Source organism: Eschrichtius robustus, chromosome 1, assembly GCF_028021215.1.
Source record: "Eschrichtius robustus isolate mEscRob2 chromosome 1, mEscRob2.pri, whole genome shotgun sequence".
NCBI classification, from domain to species: domain Eukaryota; kingdom Metazoa; phylum Chordata; class Mammalia; order Artiodactyla; family Eschrichtiidae; genus Eschrichtius; species Eschrichtius robustus.
In genome coordinates this window covers 121,992,875-122,012,534 of record NC_090824.1, presented here as the reverse complement: position 1 = coordinate 122,012,534, position 19,660 = coordinate 121,992,875, and the positions used below count along the sequence as shown (strand labels likewise).

Below are 19,660 nucleotides of genomic sequence, written 5' to 3'. Positions count from 1 at the left end.
TTTTATTATTAGTTATTGTTGTTTACCTCTTACTGTGCCTAATTTATACATTGAACTTTATTGTAGGTATGTATGTGCAGGAAAAAACAGTATATGTATAGTTCAGTACTATAGTTTCAGGCATCTACTGGGGGGGGGGGTCTTGGAACGTATCACCTGGGGATAAGGTGGGACTACTGTATTCTTTAAAGTCGTAAGTAATCATTGCCTTATGTGCTATTTATTGTCGGTAAATCCTATCCACTGATAAGCATTCATTTTAATGTAATGGAATGGTGTATTTGGTATCTTTGACAACAGAAACAGTGGTATCTCTTTCTCACTGTTTGGTGAGAAACTTATGTTGCATTGTTATATGGTTGTGTTTGCTTTGTTTGGGTTTTTTGTTTTTTATGTGGGGGTGAATGTTTTGAAATGCTATTTTAAAAGCATCTCTGAGTTTTGAGGGGTTTTATTTATGTATTTTATAAATTTATTTATTTAATTTTTGGCTGTGTTGGGTCTTCGTTGCTGCGCGGGCTTTCTCTGGTTGCGGCGAGCGGGGGCTGCTCTTCATTGCGGTGCAAGGGCTTCTCATTGTGGTGGCTTCTCTTGTTTCAGAGCACAGGCTCTAGGCGTGCGGGCTTCAGTAGTTGTAGCACGTGGGCTCAGTAGTTGTGGCTCACGGAGCCTCAGCTTTTTCGTCTGTATGTAATGGACATAATAATATTTTGTTCAGGGAATTCCCTGGTGGTCCAGTGGTTAGGACTGGACACTTTCACTGCTGTGGCCCCGGGTTCAATCCCTGGTCAGGGAACTAAGATCCCACAAGCCACGTGGCACAGCCAAGAAATAATAATGTTTTCTTCGATCTACCTCAGGGACTATATACACAAATCCTTTTTCTTCCAATGATTACATAATATAATGCCTTAAAAGTACACTTCTCCTTGATGAAAATAGATACCCCAAGATAATGAAGTGATACTTCGTATATTTCTGTACGGAGGAAGAACTAGCTATTAATCTAAAATTTAGATGAAAATATGGACAATCATCTTTATGATACAAGAGTAAAAAAGGGTTTCTTAACCAAAGATTAAAAGCAGACTAAAACAAAAAAACTGGTAACTTCTCTATATTTACACATAATTTTAAAAATGTCTACGTAGTACTCCGTCTGTCCTAAAATATTGTCAGTTGTAAAATACACCTTTGATTTGATAATGTTTTCTTTTCCATATGCAACTTTTTAAGTATAATATACACTCAGAAAAGTGAAAAAAATAAATGTACAGCTCAAGGAATTATAACAAAGCCAGCACCTCTATAATTTGCACCGAGATCAAGAAGTTGAAAACTGCCAGTGCCCCAGAAGACCCCACCTTGTGCCACTTCCCAACATAGCCATCTTCTCTTCTCCAGGGGTAACCACTGTCCTGCCTTCTAATGTAATCATTTGGTTTTTGCCAGGTCTATACAAATGGAATTATAAAGTTCTTTTGTTTATATCTTCTTTTACTTAACACAGTTTTTGAAATTTATGTGTGTGTAACAGTAGTTTTATTGTTTTTGACATATTCCTTTGTAAGAATATACCACCATTTATTTATCCGTTTAACTTTGGGAGCCTGTTTAGGTTGTTTCTATGTTAATGCAACTATGAACATATTGTAAGTGTCTGTTAGCGCAATGGGTACATATTGCTGTTGGGCACATACCTAGGAATGGAACTACTTGGTCATAGAATTATTGAGTCATAGTTTAAGCTTACACCTATCTTCAGCAGATAATTCCAAAAAGTTTTCCAAAGTGACTGTACCAATTTACACTTATATTAGCACTGTGAGGGTTACATTTTCTCCTCATCCTTGCCCACACTTGGCCTTATCAGTTTAATTTTAGCCATGCTGGTGGGTAGGTATTATTAATATCTCATTATTGTTTTAATTTGCCTTTCCTTGGTTATTTATGAAGTTGGACACTTTCATGTGATTAATAATCATTTGGATGTTCAGTTTTGTGAATTGCCTATTCAAACCTCTTTTTCTGTTGTCAAGTTTTTGTTTGTTTGGTAGTTCTTTGTTGGTTTTAAATGTTACAAATATTTTTCTCGTACTCTGTGACTTGCCTTTTCAGTCTCTTAAAAGTGTCTTTTGAACTTAATATAGACCAATACTTAGTCATTTCCTTTATGGTTAGTGCTTTCTTTGCCCGGTTTAACAAATCTTCCTTCCAGCAGCCTCATGAATATAATATCTTCTAGAAGCCTTTTTAAAATTATTTTTTAATTTCCAGATACACAGTTTATGTGGTGTTTATTTTTGCGTGGAATATCAAGATTTTTTTTTTTCAGTTTTCATTACTGTTTATTGAAAAGACCACCCTTTCTCTGCTGCTCTCCAGTGTTACTTGTATTGTAAATCATATATGTGAATCTAATCTGGACTCCCTATTTCTCTATCCTTGAGGCAGTACATGTCTTAATTACTCTAGTTAGAGTAATTACTCTAGCTAGACAGTTAACACTGTCTTAATTACTCTAGCTTTATAAAATCTTTTACAGTTTGGTAAAGTAAATCTTGTCAACTTTTTTTTTAAATTAATTTTTATTGGAGTATAGTTGATTTACAATGTTAGTTTCTGCTGTACAGCAAAGTGAATCAGTTATACGTATACGTATATCTGCTCTTTTTTAGATTCTTTATCCATACAGAGTATTGAGTAGAGTTCCATGTCAACTTGTTTTTCTAAAAGAATTTCTTGGCTATTCTTGGCCCTTTTGCATTTACAGATTTTGGAGTCAACTTGTTAATTTCTCCCAACAGCAACAGGAATATTGGGATTTTTGTTAGGAAGTGCATTGACTCAATGTGGAACAAATTGACAGCTTTACAAAAACAAATCCTTCAATCTGTGAACTTTAGATATTCTTCTATTTATTTATATCTTTAATTTCTGTTAATATCTTTATGATTTTCTTTGTAGAGATCTTGCACATCTTTTGTTAAATGTATTTGTTGATAATTCTTTTATGTTATTATAAATGGTATTTCTGAAATTTTATTTTCTTATCGCTTGTTACTGATAATACAGGATTTATGTGCATATTGATTTTGTATATTGATATTGTATCTTAGTAACTTCTAAGCTCATTTATTCTTTCTAGTAATTTATATTTTCTAATTAAATAATTATGTTCTCTGCAAATAATGACCATTTTATTTCTTCTTTACAATCATTATACGTTTTTTTTTTCCTTGCCTTCTTTGCCTAGAATTCGAATAGAAGGTGAATAATGGGCATCCTTGCCTGTGTCTAATCTTAAACGGGAAGATTAGACATTTTGTTTAGTATTTTGTATGGGTTTTTGTAGATAGCATTTATTAGAAGAAAGCAGTTCCTTTCTATGCCTAGTTTAAGAATTTTAATCATGAATGGGTAAAAAAAATTTATCAGATATTTTCTCTGCATTTATTGAGATTATATGATGGTATAACTTTTGTCTTTTATCCTACTAAGGTGATGAATCGTGTTAATTAATTTTAAAATGTTAATCCAATCTTGTGTTCCTGCCATAATTCCATCTTGCTCATGGTATATTACTCTTTTTATTTATTGGTAGATTTAGTTTGTTAATATTTGTTTTGCTGTTTGTGTTTATGAGTGAGATTGGCCTGTAATTTTCCTTGTGAGGTATTAGTATTAAGATTAAGTTTATGCCATAAAATGAGTTGGGATTTATTTCCTCTTTTTCTGTTATCTGGTAGAATTTCTATAAAATTGGTGTTATTTCTTACTTAAATGTTTGGTAAAATTGACCTGTGAAGCCTAGAGTTTTCTTTTTTTTTTTTTAATTCTTATTTATTTATTTATTTATTTTTGGCTATGTTGGGTCTTCGTTTCTGTGCGAGGGCTTTCTCTAGTTGCGGCAAGCAGGGGCCACTCTTCATCGCGGTGTGCGGGCCTCTCACTATCGCGGCCTCTCTTGTTGCGGAGCACAGGCTCCAGACGCGCAGGCTCAGTAGTTGTGGCTCATGGGCCTAGTTGCTCCACGGCATGTGGGATCTTCCCAGACCAGGGGTCAAACCCATGTCCCCTGCATTGGCAGGCAGATTCTCAACCACTGCGCCACCAGGGAAGCCCTAGAGTTTTCTTTTTGAAAAGTTTCTAATTATCAATTCAATGTTTGCTCTTTCTTTTTAATTGAAGTGTAGTTGGTTTACAGTGTGTGTTAATTTCTGCTGTACAGCAAAATGATTCAGTTATACATATATGCATATACATTCTTTTTTATATTCTTTTCCATTATGGTTTAATCATAGGATATTGAATATAGTTCCCTGTGTTATACAGTAGGACCTTGTTGTTTATCCATTCTGTATATAATAGTTTGCATCTACAAACCCAAAACTCCCAATCCATCCCTCCCCCACCCCACGTTTCCTGGCTTCTTTTGTTTCTGTTGAAAAGTCAGCTGTTCATCTGATTTATGCTCTTTTGCAAGTAATATGTCTCTTTTCTTTGGCAGACTTTAAATTTTATCTCTCTCCCTTTCAACAATTTTCGTACATTGTGCCTATGTTATATTTTCTTTGTAAATATTCCTTTTTACATGTTCATTTTATAACATTGCTCCTTAATATGTGATTTGATGACCTTTATCAGTTTGGGAGAATTCTTGTCATTACCTCACCAAACATCACTTCTTCCCCATTCGCTCTCTTTCTCTTCTGGGATTTCAGTTGTATTGTTACATCTTAACTATATCCTTAATGTCCCTTACATGCTCTTCTGTATTTACCTTTCTTTTGACTCTTCATGCATGATTCTCAATATTTTCTTCTACTTTACTAATTTTCTCTTCAGCTATCCCTAATATACTATTTCACCCATCACCTGAGTCCTCAATTTCATTTATTGTATTTTTTTGGTTCTAGATTTTTCATTTGATTCTTTTTTATACATTATAGTTTCCTATAGAAAACTTAAGCGTATTAGGCAAAAATTACTTTAAAGTGTCTCTAATACCTCTGTTATCTAGATTCTTTGTGAATCTTTTCTATTATTTTTTTGTGTTAGTTTCCTAGCGCTGCCATAACAAAGTACCATAAACTGGGTGGCTTAAAATAATAGAAACTTCTTGTTTCACAGTTCTGGAGGCTGGAAGTTTAAAATGAAGGTGTCACAAGGCCATGCTCCTTCTGAAACCTGTAAGAGAGAATCCTTTGTTGCCTCTTTTTCCTTCTGGTGTTTGCCAGCAATCCTTGGCTTGTAGATGCATCAGTTTCATCTCTGCCTCTGTCATCATGTGGAATCTTTTTCCTGTGTGTCTCTATCCTCTTCCTATAAGTACACCATTCATATTGAATTAAGGGTCCACCCATCATAACTAATTACATCTACAACAATTCTACTTACAAAGGAAGTCACGTTCTGAGGTAGTGGGGGTTAGGGCTTCAACATATCTTTTTACAGGGACACTTCATTCCATGGCATGTTGTTTTCCTGTCTTCTTTTTTATTCCGTGTTTTTTCATTGTATGCCAGAATATTCTTTATCAAGGGTCAGATATTGTATACAAAAAATTCTAGAGCAAATATAAGAGCTAAAATGTTATCTTCCTCTAGATAGGATTGCTTTTGACCACACTAGCAATCCGGATTCACTGTAATCCAGTTACAGGGATTTAGGTGATTCGAAGCTTGACTTTGGACCCTAGATAGGCCAATCTGTTTCCCCCTTATTGCTAGGATGTTGCCATTCATGGTCTGACATTGCCAGTCTTTGGAAAATCTTACTTGCAAGTCGGGCCCTCGGCCGGTGTCTGGGAACTTAGCTAGTAAACAGTTTTCTACACTGACATAAAACTTCCTTTAGCTGATAAGGAGAGTTCATTGTGTCTACACTGTTTGTATAAACAATATGGCTTATTCTGAACATCTGCTTTCCTTCTGAGAGTCTGGAATTTTGGTATGTGTTAGTCAGAGGGTGCCTACATGATGAGCTCCCAATAAATACATTGAGTGCTGGGTCTCTAATAAGCTTCTCTGGTATAAAAAGAAAACATTGCTGGAGGAATTAAGTGAATCTTGTGTGACTCAAATGGGAAAGGCCTCTTTTTTTTTTTTTTAATTGTGGTAAAATATATGTAACATAAAATGTACCATTTTAACCATTTTATGGTACAATTTACTGTACATTTTTTAGCATATGATTTAGTGGTATTAAATACATTCACAATGTTGTTCAGCCATCATCACTGTCCATTTCCAGAGCTTTATCATCATCCCAAATAGAAACTCAAGAGAGGACTTTTGAAAATTGCATCTCATTTCCTCTGAACTTTACCCACACTTCTTTTCCTTTTGGTGATTCTCCTTTTGCTTGTATCCTTTTGCTATAACAAATCTTATCCATGACTACAACTGTATGCTGAGGCTATGAGTCCTTTTAGAGAATCACCAAGCCAGGATCCCAACTCAGAACTTGTGTTTATCTAAATCATAGACCCTGAACTCCAGTTTTTGTTCCTCTAATCCTGAGAGACTATTGAGAGCTCTGGTTCATTTCTTAGCTTCTCAGTTGCTTTTTCCAGATTAACAGGTACTCCTAAGAGAGAAGCAGCCCTAAGTGCCAGGCTTACATCACTGGGTTTCTTTCTTCCTCTGGTTTGTTGGCTCCAAATATATCCTCAATCCCTTTTTCTGGTAGCCACTAACAAATTATGTAATTTAATTAGTCATGGTATTTATTGCCTGTCTTTGTCTCTTTTGTTTATTGATATATCCCAAGCACCTAGAACAGTATCTGACACACAGAGGTGCTCAATAAGTATTTTTAGAATGAGTGAAGTTGGCTTGGATAATTGATTGAAGGAACAGTAAAAGTCAAGGAGAAGGGAGATGGTAGAAAACAAGCCATAGAATTTATGTACTTTATTCTTTTTACTGTCCCTAGATGTATGTAAGACAAACCATTGGGATGCAGGAAGAAAATATTATAACTCTTATTTATTTTTTGTATGAAAAATTAAAAATTAAACATTACTCATATTAAGTATGTGGATTGACAGGTGGTCCTCTCCTTAAAAACAATCAGTGTCATGCTTCAGTAAGCCAAGCAGTGAGGCACTTGTTCCATTTGGATCTATGTATAATTGTGGGTATCTTTTTTTAGCTATGGCAGCTGTTAAAACCTATAGCAAAATGAATTGAACTTTGCAGCCATCCTTCAAATAGTTGTTATCACATAGAATTAAACCAAGATTTTTCAAAACAACAAAGCATAGTTAATTATATATTGCATATTATTTTATTCTTTTCAAAAATTTTCATCTGTTTCGATTTCTGTTAGTTAATAGTTTTTAATGTGTGTTGACTGCTGCTCTAAATAAAAGAGAAAAATAAAGCTCAGAATGATTAACTTACGTATAGATACAGACTCCATCAGTGGCAGGATCAGAATTTAGTCACAGTCTTTTAAGTGTTTATAACTTTGCTGTAAACCTAAAAAGGGCTAGGGAAAAATTGGTGGGGGGGCGGGGGAGGTCAGATGTAACAAAAATGAAGCACTGTGAGTGTAACAATGTTAATCAGTGTGACTTAAGACAAATGATTCATTGTGTCTTAGAAACTGGGACCTTAAAATCCTAACCAGAAGATCTCCACGTGCTCGTATTCTCTTTCCCATGCAGTCATGCACCATAGTCCTTCTCAGTTGTGGCCTGTGTTTCCCTCACTCAACCGTTGCTAGCCACTCCTCCATTTAACTTAAGCATTTCATTGTCAGTTTTCCCTGCCCAGCCCTATGATCTCAAAATTTCAAAGAAACTTAAGACAATCTCTTCTCAGAAATCAAAGTTGGGGACCAGTGCATTAGATCTTTTGGGGAGGACAGTAAGGGTAGAGTTTACGTGCATGGTTGAGAGATTCAGATACAGCATATCTTACGAGACACAAGTGACAAAGAATCTCATTTATTTAACTGAAGAGCATATTGGCTTATAGGACTCTAGTTCAGCAATTTTGAACTAGAGTCCTATAGTCTCTTTTTCAGGTAGAATAAACATACTTGTTTTTTGTTTGTCTGCTTTGCTATGAACATGTTCTCCTGTTCCTTTAGATTGCAGTATTCTTTTTATCCTCTTGCCCCATAAAAACATTAAGATGTATTCCTTAAAGAAAATTCCCAAAGTCATCTTATCACAAGTTCTATATCTACTTTCCAGTTCTCTAATATATATCAGTTTTGTATAGTTGACATACAGGCAGTCCTTCCTTTGCGCAATTCTGATATACACAAATTTCAGTTACGAAGGTATTTAACTGTGAGTAATTTCATAAAGTACAGACGTTACTGCTGACTCTTCAGTCCACAAATCACTACATAAGTAACAAATGCACATCATGACCAGTGACCAATCATGTCACTTCTTTCAAAGTCTGTCAGTGATTGTTCACTGCGCACCTGTTACTGAGTTTATGCACAGGAAGCGAAATGTGTAGTTGTGGTCCCTCCTTGTCTCCCAGTGATAAACTCGTGTGATGTTTTACAAAAGTGGATAATCAGAAGAGGGAATTGGCCAACAAAGATTAAAGCACAGCAAAGGAACAAAAGGTGATACTGCTGGAAGTTAAATTTGAATTGAGCATAAATGGAGTTACAGAAGAAATAGCTGACAGTAGAAATGTTGACACTGGTGCAGTTCAGGAGACCAGATATGCCAAAAGAGGAACTTAGCGAAGGTGAACTTACATAAATGAGGAAAGTGCTTGTGGCATAAAGGATGAAGAAGTGACACTGGCATAATATTTTACATTAAAAGAACTCTTTGAGATATATCATGATATTAAAAGCGCAAAGGCTATCATGTTGGAAGCTGATCCAAGGAGTGTGACCATTCACCACAGCATAGAAAAGGTGCTTGCTCCCTATCATAAGTTGTACCAGGAGAAGGCGACAAGCACTGTTCAGACTGCTCTTAATGAGTTTTTTATAGTGAAATAACACTAAATCTCAATGTTTTTAATTTACAGTATACTAAATAAAGATTACTTTTTACTATTTTTTCATTTCTCTATACATTTATAACTGATGGGGAATTTATAATGTTTTGACCAAAAAAATCTTAAAGGTAATGGAACAGTTGTAATTTTTCCCATTGATTTTTAAAATTGCTTCCATAGTTTTAGCTTATGTATGGTTATTTTTTTCATCCCATACTGCATGCAGAGTAGGAACTGCCTATGTATATGTATCTGTGCACGTAAATATGTATGAATGCGTGCATGTATATAAATCCTTGATTTGTATTATATAACCTTCCCAAACTTGACACACATAAAAAATATTTGGATAGCGCACTGTGATATACAAAAGAGATTGCTGTGGCTGAGGGGTAATGTCCAGGAAGCTCTTGCCATCCCATGCCTTGCTCAGCTGCCCCAAGGACTGAGGAGATAAATATCTCAAACACACATGTAACTCACTTAAGGCCCACAGGTTAAAACGCTCCAATGTTGAGAGAATTGTAGACTCCTTGAGGAGGTGGGCCCTCATAGCACTTAGTATGGTATTCTCTGTATATTTTTTGACCTAACTGTATTTGACATATACTATAATACATACTTTTCATTGAGATTGCTTTAAAAAGGTAAGAACTGTTAGTGATTTTCCTCGAAGGCACATTTAGTAAATGTCTAAAGATGTTTTATTGTACCTGATATTCCCTTTCTACAGTTATTAAACCGTTGAAATGTGTCCTTTTTATTAGAAACGTCACTGTATAATGAGCGTTAGAAATGCAGAGGTGAAACTGAAACTTGGCACAGGAAATGATAAGTAGGCGTGGGAAAAATAGATTTGTTGTCATAGAAGAAAGGTATCTGGTAAAAATGTTTCTAATTCTTTTTATGAGCACAAAGCAAATGAAAGGGGACTAGATAAGAAAATGCGATATTAAATTATGTGCATTTTTTGTTGCACAATGATTGATGTCAGCTTTCCAGGTCATGTATTTTGATAACCAAATATTGGAAGCTGAAAAAAATTAAAATGGTATTATTTTCAGCATTGTTGAGTATTATACTCTTAACGCTATTGATGTATTTAACTGCTGTAATAACATGATTTTTGTATTGACATGGTTATATAACATTTAACTAAGAGCTATCTTTTATATCACTTCCTTGGAACATTTCAGGACCTCAGTGTTGTGTTTCAACCTGTTTTGTTGTAGAACATACGCATTACTTTTTAAAATGGAAGTGTAATCTTGAGAATTTTCTATTTTGTTTTTTGGAATTCTAGAATTAGGTCACATTTGTAAGAAAGTAAGTCTTTGAGCAGACTTTTGATTTTTTTTTTAAACCATAGGAAATCTTATGGTGTGCTTTAATTAAAAAATAAGCCAGATTTTTTTAAGGTTTATTGAGATGTAGTTAACTAATAAAATGTTAAGATATTTAAAGTATACATCATGATGATTTGATATATGTATACGTTGTAAAAGGATTCCTCCCATCTAGTTAAATTAACACATCCATCACCTCACATATTTATATTTTTTTTTTTGGTTTTTTGATGAAAACATTTAAGTTGTACTCTCTTACCAAATTTCAGTTATATAGTACAGTACTATCAACTGTGGTCACCATGTTATACATTAGATCCTCAGACTTTATTCATCTTATAGCTGAAAATTTGTACCCTTTTAGCCCCCAACCCCTGTGAACCACTCTCCTACTTGTTCCTATGAGTTTGACTTTTTTTTTTCCAGATTCCTCGTGGAAGTGATATCATGCAGTATTTCTCTCTCTCTTTCTGACTTATTTTACTTAGCATAGTGTCCTCAAGGTCCATTATGTTGTTGCAAATAGCAGGATTTCCTTTTTTCTTATGGATGAATAATATTTCAGTGTGTGTGTGTGTGTGTGTGTGTATGTGTATCACATCTTTATCCATTCATCCATTGATGGACACTTAGGTTATACATATCTTGGCTGTTGTGAATGAGTTAAGCCACGTTTTTGTAATCTAATTTTTACCTTAACCCAGTCTGTCTTAGAAATTTGTAGAGCATGCCCAAACTATAAATTTGACTTTATCTGCTTGCTTTAATAATAGGTACATATTTCTCTAAAAATTTAATTTCCATAAAAATGCAACTTTAATAAAAACTAGGAACACCACTATTTTAACAGTTGTTATTCTTAAATTGTGGGCTTAGAGATGATTTTTTTTTGTTATGGACATGTGTAAACTTTTCTATGTTCAGCAAATATTTTAGAATTAATACATATTTCTTTTATAATCTGACTTATAATGTCATTTTATTTTATTTTTTCTATAAATTTATTTATTTATTTTTGGCTGCTTTGGGTCTTCGTTGCTGTGCGCGGGCTTTCTCTAGTTGCAGCGAGTGGGGGGTACTCTTCCGTTGTGGTGCACGGGCTTCTCATTGTGGTGGCTTCTCTTTGTTGTGGAGCATGGGCTCTAGGCACGCGGGCTTCAGTAGTTGTGGTTCGCGGGCTCAGTAGTTGTAGCTCAGGCTCTAGAGCACAGGCTCAGTAGTTGTGGCACACGGGCTTAGTTGCTCCGCCACATGTGAGATCTTCCTGGACCAGGGATCGAACCCACGTCCCCCTGCGTTGGCAGGCGGATTCTTAACTGCTGTGCCACCAGGAAAGTCCCTAATGTCATTTTAAAATACATCTTTAGTTAATAAACTAAATAAAATGTCTATTTCTCCTCTTTTTAGAATATAAAGTTACATTACAATTATTACAATTTTGTAAAAACATCTTTAAAGAGACTGGATAACTTGGCTTTTTTGTTTTTTAAATACTGCAATTGTTCTTTTAAAGTTTGACCTTTTATTTTAGGACATATTGATACATTTACTTCAAAGCTTTTCCTGCTAGAAGAAATCACCTCAGAAGAATTAAAAGAAAGACTTTCAGCACTCAAGTAAGAAGCTTTACTTTGTGGTGGGAATTTAAAAACTTAATATGATCACTAATTTTCCTTTATCTGTAAATATTGGTTAAGTTTAAATTATTTATTTTCAAGACTTTTAGTCCTTTTTTACATTGAGGCTTCCCCCTGACCCAGTTTGTGATCCATGTCACATTAATCATTTCCATTTCCAAATTAAATGTACTAGTGACACTAGTATTTCTACTTAAGACAAAGGAGACTAGAACAACAGACGAGTCCTCCATCTTGGTAGTGTATGGGAGCGTAAGACTCTTAGCTCTCAGGGATGTATGCGCTCATTTGGACACCCTAACTTCTAAAAGTTTGTTCTTTTACCAACTATTACTGTACATCGGATTGAAATGAATTTAATTTGCATCTCACAACTTTCCGGGAAGGACTGGTGGTAGTTTTATCTCCATTTTATATATGAGGAAACTGGAACTTGGAGTGACTTTCCCCAGAGCATACAGCTGAACTAGGGTGACAACCTTGGTAGTTAATATGTTTGATTCACCTTGAAGGATGGGAAATTGTCCTGACTTTTATTACTTCCATAGTTCCAGCTTTGGGGCTTGGCATAGTTTTTGAAGCCTCCAGATTCAAACTTGAATTCTCTGCTTATACTTAAAAACATCTACTTCTATTATAAGGATTGCTTCTTTTGAGGAGTAACTTTTTATTTACATATGTGACTAGAAAAGCTTTTCCATACATTACTCACGGCCTGCTCTACCTCTTCCAATGAAAACCATTTTAAAATAAATAATAAATGGAATGAATTTAGGTCTAGAAGAGATACTAAATCAATATATTTCATTTCCCTTTATTCATTTAAAGTACCTCTCAATTTCTCTGGTTACCACCACCATCTCTAAAACACAAAGTCTTCTGCAGATTAGTTCTACTAAAGGCTTTTTAAACTTTTAATCTTTAAAAAAATTTTAAACTTATAAACTTCTTAAAAAGTTTATAGTTTCAGTATAAAATAATGATCTCTTTACAACTGCTCTGACTCACACAAGCCAAATACTTTATGATTTTGAAGAGAAATCAGAAAATGGCAAAAAATTAATTAAATATTATAAGTGAATCAAATTAGAAATAAATTTTGGTGTTCTGTGTTTTACATTATTTCATCTGTTGTTTTTTTCTGTTATTGAGGATATTTCTCTTCCTGAGGAGCTAAAATTGTTAAGAGTAAGTTTTCTTGTTGCTTAATTTTATATAGATTTCTTCTGTTTAATAGGATATCAAGTTTATTTAACATCCTTCAACACATTCTGAGAAAATTAAGTAGGTAAGTACTTTGGAGGCATTTTGCGTTGATATGTCTAATTTTCTTGTGTGAAAATTCATAGAAACTTTGAATATATGTTGTTAGGAATAGATAGAAAATAACCTAGAAATACAGAATTTATTCTACTGTGTCAAATTTGAAATTGTGAAAATATAAATAACAAGGTAATATAATAGTCTCTGGCTTTAATGAGCTTGCAATTACATTTTTTTGTAAGGCTATTGTAATGGTTTCCTATTGCCACTATAACAAATTACCACAGACTTAGTGGCTTTAAATAACACAAATTTATTCTATTATAGTTCTGGAAGTAAAAAATCTGAAATAATTTTCAGTAGACTAAACTTTTGTCAACAGGGCTGGCTCCTTGTGGTGGCTCTGAGGAGACAGTTGTTTCCTCACCTTGATTTTCAGCTTTTAGTGGCTACCTGTATTTCTTTTCTTTTTTAATTGAAATATAGTTGGTGTACAGCATTATGTTAGTTTCAAGTTTACTACATAAACTTGCAAGTGATATGACATTTGCAAACATTGTGAAATCACAAGTCTAATAACCATCTGTCCCCATACAAAGTTATTACAATAATATTGATCATATTCTTTATGCTGTGTATTACATCCCTGTGGCTTATTAGTTTTATAACTGGAGGTTTGTACCTCTTAAATCCCGTTCGCCTATTTCTCCCTACACACACCACCCGCAACCGGCAACCACCCTTTTGTTTCTGTATCTGTAAGTCTGTCTTCATTTTATTTTGTTTGTTTCTTTTGTTTTTCAGATTCCACATATAAGTAAGTCATGTGGTATTTGTCTTTCTCTGACTTATTTCATGTGGCATAGTACTGTCTAGATCCATCCATGTTGTTGCAAATGCAAGATTTCATTTTTTATGACTGAGTAATATTCCATTGTATACATATCACATCTTCTTTATCCGTTTATCAATGAACACTTAATTTGCTTCCATATCTTGGCTATTGTAAATAATACTGCAGTGAACATTGGTGTACATATATCTTTTTGAATTAATTTTTTTGTATTCTTGTGGTAGATACCCAGGAGTGGAATTGCTGGATCATACGGTAGTTCTATGTTTAATTTTTTGAGGAACCTCCATACTGTTTCCCATAGTGGCTGCACCAATTTATAGTTCCACCAACAGTGTACAATGGTTCCTTTTTCTCCACATCCTTGCCAACACTTGTCTTTTTGATGATAGCCATTCTGACAGGCGTGAGGTGGTATCTCATTGTGGTTTTGATTTGAATTTCCCTGATGATTAGTGATGTTGGGCATCTGTATGTCTTCTTTGGAGAAACACCTATATATCTTAACTTGTAGCCCCTTACTCCATCTTCAAAGTACATCACTCAAATTTTTGCTTTTGTTGTCTCGTTGCATCCTTAATTGCATTTGCAAAGCCATTGATGGGTAACATTCACAAGTTTTGGAGAGAGGATGTAAACATCCTGGGGGAATATTAGCCAGCCTTTCATAGCTATATTGTTTACATTTTCAAGGTAAGGAAGCAACATAGAGGCTAGTCACTCGGTCCATAGCAAATCTTAGAATATAGATTCTCCACGTGATCATTTATCAAACCGTTTCATTATACGAACCTTTGCACTCCTTGTCTTACGCCCTTACCAAAAGATAAACTAAAAAACAATTCAAGAATTTGAACAAAAGGTCAAAAACCTCAAAGTTCTAACTCTCCTACTTTTTATGCAACTAGATAGATGTCAGTTTCCTTATTTATAAAATGATGGTGTTGATTTCAGTGATTTCCTAAGTACTCCTCAGTTCTGAGATTCTGTGATTCTGTGGCAAGATTTTTGTTTTATATATTCCATTCTTCATGTGAAGTACAATGCTTAAACACGAAATTTACCAAGTGCTTTTTGAAACTTGAATATCAAGATTTAAGAAGGCGAGTTGAGTTCTCCTCACATCACATCACTCTCACCTCTTTCAAAGCCATATCTCCCTCTGAGTCTCTTCTGCCTCCCTCTTCTACATTCTAAGGACTCATGGTTACAGTGAGCCCACTAAAATAATCTAGGAAAATCTTACATTTTAAAATCAGCTGATTAGGAACCTTAATTTCACTTTAATTCCATCTTAATTCCCCTTTGCCATGTAATGTAGCATATTCACAGGTTCTAGGGTTTGGGATGTATGTTTTTGGGGGAGGCCGTTATTGTGCCTACTGATATTTGTTTCCATCCATGTACATTGCTGCCCCCATGCAGCACTTTTAAGATATTCTTTCTTGAACTGTCTCATTCTCCATGAATTCTCTCTGTAAACCAAAGCATTCTTCATTTTTAGTGAAGGAGGTTAAGATATAAAGTTTCACTGATAAAAGCTCAGTGTTTGAAATGTTACTTATTCCCACTGTCAAATCAATTATTATTCATTTCTTTATATGGGAATAGAAAATGATTGGGGGAAAAATGCTCTGAGAATAAGAATAGTTCTCTGAACCACTTTTGTCAATACCTATTACTTTTCTGTTTAAAAACAGTAATGAATTAATGAAAAACTTATCAGGTTTATAGGAAGATCCTTGTAAGTATGACTAATCCTTATTTTTAATGATAGATTGTGGGAAAGAACTGATATCTTCCATTGTACCTTTGAGCTAGAATGTAAAATCCCCAAAAAACCACAGTATATTAATCGTATCCTTTTAGCTCTTTATGTTGTTACACTGAATTCCTTAAAGCTTTCTAAAGGGAAAGGGAGAATGTAGATTTGACAGAACTTACTATTGTGACAATAGAGGATCATAATTAAGGGTATGGCTTTTGGTGTTCGACTGCCTGGGTTTATATCCAGGTCCTGCACTCAGAACTTTGGGCAGATTACTTAGCATGTCTGATTTTTGTTTATCTCAAATATGAGGTTAATAATTAATATTATTCCTTAAAGGTTTGTTTTGGAGAATTTAATGATGAAATGGTTATGAACAGTACAGTCGTCGTTAGCTCATGATAAACATTCGGTACCTATTAACTGCTTTGGTTGCTATTATTCTCATGGCCCCTCGTATTGTGATTGTTCCATTGACTGTTTCTGCCACTTTATTTTAAACTTCTCAGTGTAGTGAATTTGTCACATTCACTTTTCTATCTCTGTTCACCTATTAGTAGACAGAAAGTAGGTGCAGTGTTTGTTTAATTAATTTAAATGTTGTGTGTAGGAATGGTACGTGTATGTACTCATGTACTCGTATGTATATGTATATGTACTTTTCCGTATGTGTTGTCCATGGATTAGAGAATTAGGCAGACTGTTTCCCATTAAATTTTTGAAATTTTACAAATTAACTGATGTAACAGTGAAAAGAAAATAATTATATATCCTGAACTTGGAATAAGAACTAAAATGAGTTGCTGAAAAGGCATGAAAATAGTTTAAAAGATTCTTAAATCTTATTTGGTCATAAAAGTGTTTTTAGAGGTGGTATCCCATTCCCCTAATTGTTTTCAATTTTATTAATATATTATGATTAAGAAAGTGCTATTGAATTTGACACAGTGAACCAATGAGTTGAGTTTCCTTGTGTGGATTTAGCTTGCAGGAGGGTTCCTACTTGTTGTCTCACGCAGCAGAAGATTCTTCACTCCTGATCTACAAGACCTCTGATGGAAAAGTTACTCGGACAGCGTACAATTTGCATAAAACACATTACAGCCTTCCTGGTGTGCCTTCCAGTCTCTCAGTCCCCTGGGTCCCGTTAGACCCCAGTCTCTTATTACCATATCATATCCATCATGGAAGAATACCTTGTACTTTTCCACCTAAATCACTAGGTCCCACAACACAACAAAAGGTAAGATCTTTTCTGAAATTAAATGTTCCATTAGGTTGTTTGTTATTAATCTGTTTCACTGACTATATAATATTTCAACCTGATGTCCACATTTGCCATGTTAATCACAACACCATTCTAAAAATAATATCTATAGGAAGCATAGAGAAAGTTGTACACTCTACTGAACCCAGTCATCATGTCAATGGAGCTTTTTATTTTTGTAAGGTTTATGAGTCAACTAAAGAAAATTCTATTAGCCTCCCCAGTGAGGGCATGGGTAAGGCAACCACATAGTTAAATCCCTATGTTCCTATGAAAAGCAAAGTTATAATTTTTTTTGCAATTTTTATTTATGTATACTGTTTCATTTCATTAAATATTTGAGGCAATTTGCAGAATACATGCAATAAAATTATGATGATACAATTAAAAATTAATAAGTAGGATATGGGAAAATATAAAAGCAAGTGTTAGTAATTAGTGACTGCAGTGCCTTATTAAAAGTACAATAGGGACTTCCCTGGTAGCGCAGTGGTTAAGAATCCACCTGCCAATGCAGGGGACACGGGTTCGAGCCCTGGTCCGGGAAGATCCCACATTCCGCAGAGCAACTACGCCTGTGCGCCACAACTACTGAGCCTGCACACTAGAGCCCGCATGCCACAACTACTGAAGCCCGCGTGCCTAGAGCCTGTGCTCCACAACAAGAGAAGCCACCGCAGTGAGAAGCCCGCACACCACAACGAAGAGTAGTCCCCGGTCACCGCAACAAAGACCCAATGCAGCCAAAATTAAATAAATAAATAAATAAATAAATAATTTTTAAGTACAATAAGATGTTAAGATGTAAATTGTGTTTTAACGCTAAGTATTTTATCACTCAATATTTTAGTTATAATTAATGTTACGCTCTTTATAGAATCCTTCCCCAGAAATACCAGTTGAATGATATTTCTCTGTCTGAAACTTTTGTAAAACCATGGTTAGAGATACTCTTTACCATGTCACTCATTCTTTATATCATGTAAGAAGTTCCAGTTTGAGTTTAGTTGAAGGAAAAGTTTTATTCTCTACAAGTGAATCTGACTGTTCAGTCAGCAATAACACAGTACATTTTCCTTCCCTGCTGCCAAAAATCTTTGAACCAAAATTATTGTCTGAATTCTCTGCTCTTCTCAATATGTTTACCACAGAAAATCTATCACGTGTATGTATTTCACTTCTCCATTCTAATGTTATTATTGAGAGGATCCTTTTAGAAATGACAACTTCTTACATGTTCTTAGTTGACTTTGGCCAAGAAAATATATAAATGTGGTTAACTAGTTGGGACAAGTGAAAGAATGGAGAAAGTGAGTTATTAGTATTTTAAGCCATTTTAGCTACAGTTTTTGTTGGCTATTTCCAGTTTAAATTTAATATAAGTAGTGATTTTTATAACCTCCTGAGGCAACATTTTCTTAACTTAAAAATAATAATTGAAAACTGTTTTTGAAGAGTTTATGTTATTTCTAAGAGAATGATTTTAACTTAGAAAAATCTGATTATAGTTTCACCTGTAACATTTAACTGTGTGAGTGGCTTATTCCTCTTTAGTGAAAATGAACAGTTTAATGTCTTGACACAATTCCATGTTTTCAGGATTTGACCACATAAATATAAACAGCTTAATTATGTGTATGCTGAGCATTTGTTGATTTGTGTTTTTTTGAAGATATTTCATGCATTCAGTCCAAGGACAAATCCTTAGTGAGATTGTCTAGGACCAGGTTGTTGTACAGCCAAACATTAGGTACAGTAGACAATTAGCTAACTAGTGCTTGGTTTGATGTTTTTTTAAGCCCATGGAAAGTTTTTGGTGATCTCTTACACATCTCCCTACAATCTAGCCCTACATATGTAGGAATTACCCCAGCTTTCTCCCTTACTTCCTCCTAGCGAGGCCATGGTAATGAGACGTTCTAGTCCTACCAAGCTAATAAGCACAGATAGGGATTTCAGCTTTAGCAGCAAAGGAAAAGACGAGAGCTTCAGGAAACCCTGGGACGTAAGATCTTATATGGAACAGAAATGATCTACTTATTTCATGATGTAAAAACTCATATGACAGATATCTCCGCCTCTAATACGATTCCTTAGTCCCTAGTCCACTTGAACTCAGATGTCCTCTTTGTGTAGTAGTACCTTAAGCACTAATCCTGAGAGATGCCCCAGTAGAGCCTGTGTCTGCCTCTTTCTGCATCAAGCAGAGCTTAATAGGAGGATCCCATTTGCTTCCTGTGCTACTCCGGACTTCTTCTGATTCTAGTCTTTTTGTAATGGCTCTGTGCCTATCCCTTTTCTCCTTCCACAGCTTCTGCTATAAATGTGGATCACACACCCGCCATGCGCATACACACATACACATATAGGGTCAAAATGCTTGCAATATGGTAGATACAATTAGTGTGGTCAGTATACTTTTATAGTAAATACCAGTTGGGTGGGGAGTGGTATACATAATCTAAAAATCACAGCAGTTTTTTAATCTGTATGTTAAAAAAGTTCTTCGGATTCAGACAGACAGACTGGCAGACTCAAA

General features: G+C 34.8%; 1 protein-coding gene across 13 annotated transcripts in view; it reads left to right on the top strand.

Moving 5' to 3' along the window:
- The window catches only part of ICE2 (interactor of little elongation complex ELL subunit 2), an 84,505-nt gene that overhangs the window by 43,293 nt on the left and 21,552 nt on the right, over positions 1-19,660 (top strand). For all 13 annotated transcript variants that reach the window (XR_011075159.1, XR_011075160.1, XR_011075153.1 and 10 more), the window contains 3 exons: positions 11,865-11,949; positions 13,208-13,258; positions 16,839-17,097. Coding sequence is in view for 1 of the 13 variants with exons in the window: in XM_068552799.1 (XP_068408900.1) it covers positions 11,865-11,949; positions 13,208-13,258; positions 16,839-17,097 (395 nt within the window). In the remaining 12 variants the exon portion in view is untranslated. The remainder of the gene's footprint in view (positions 1-11,864; positions 11,950-13,207; positions 13,259-16,838; positions 17,098-19,660) is intronic.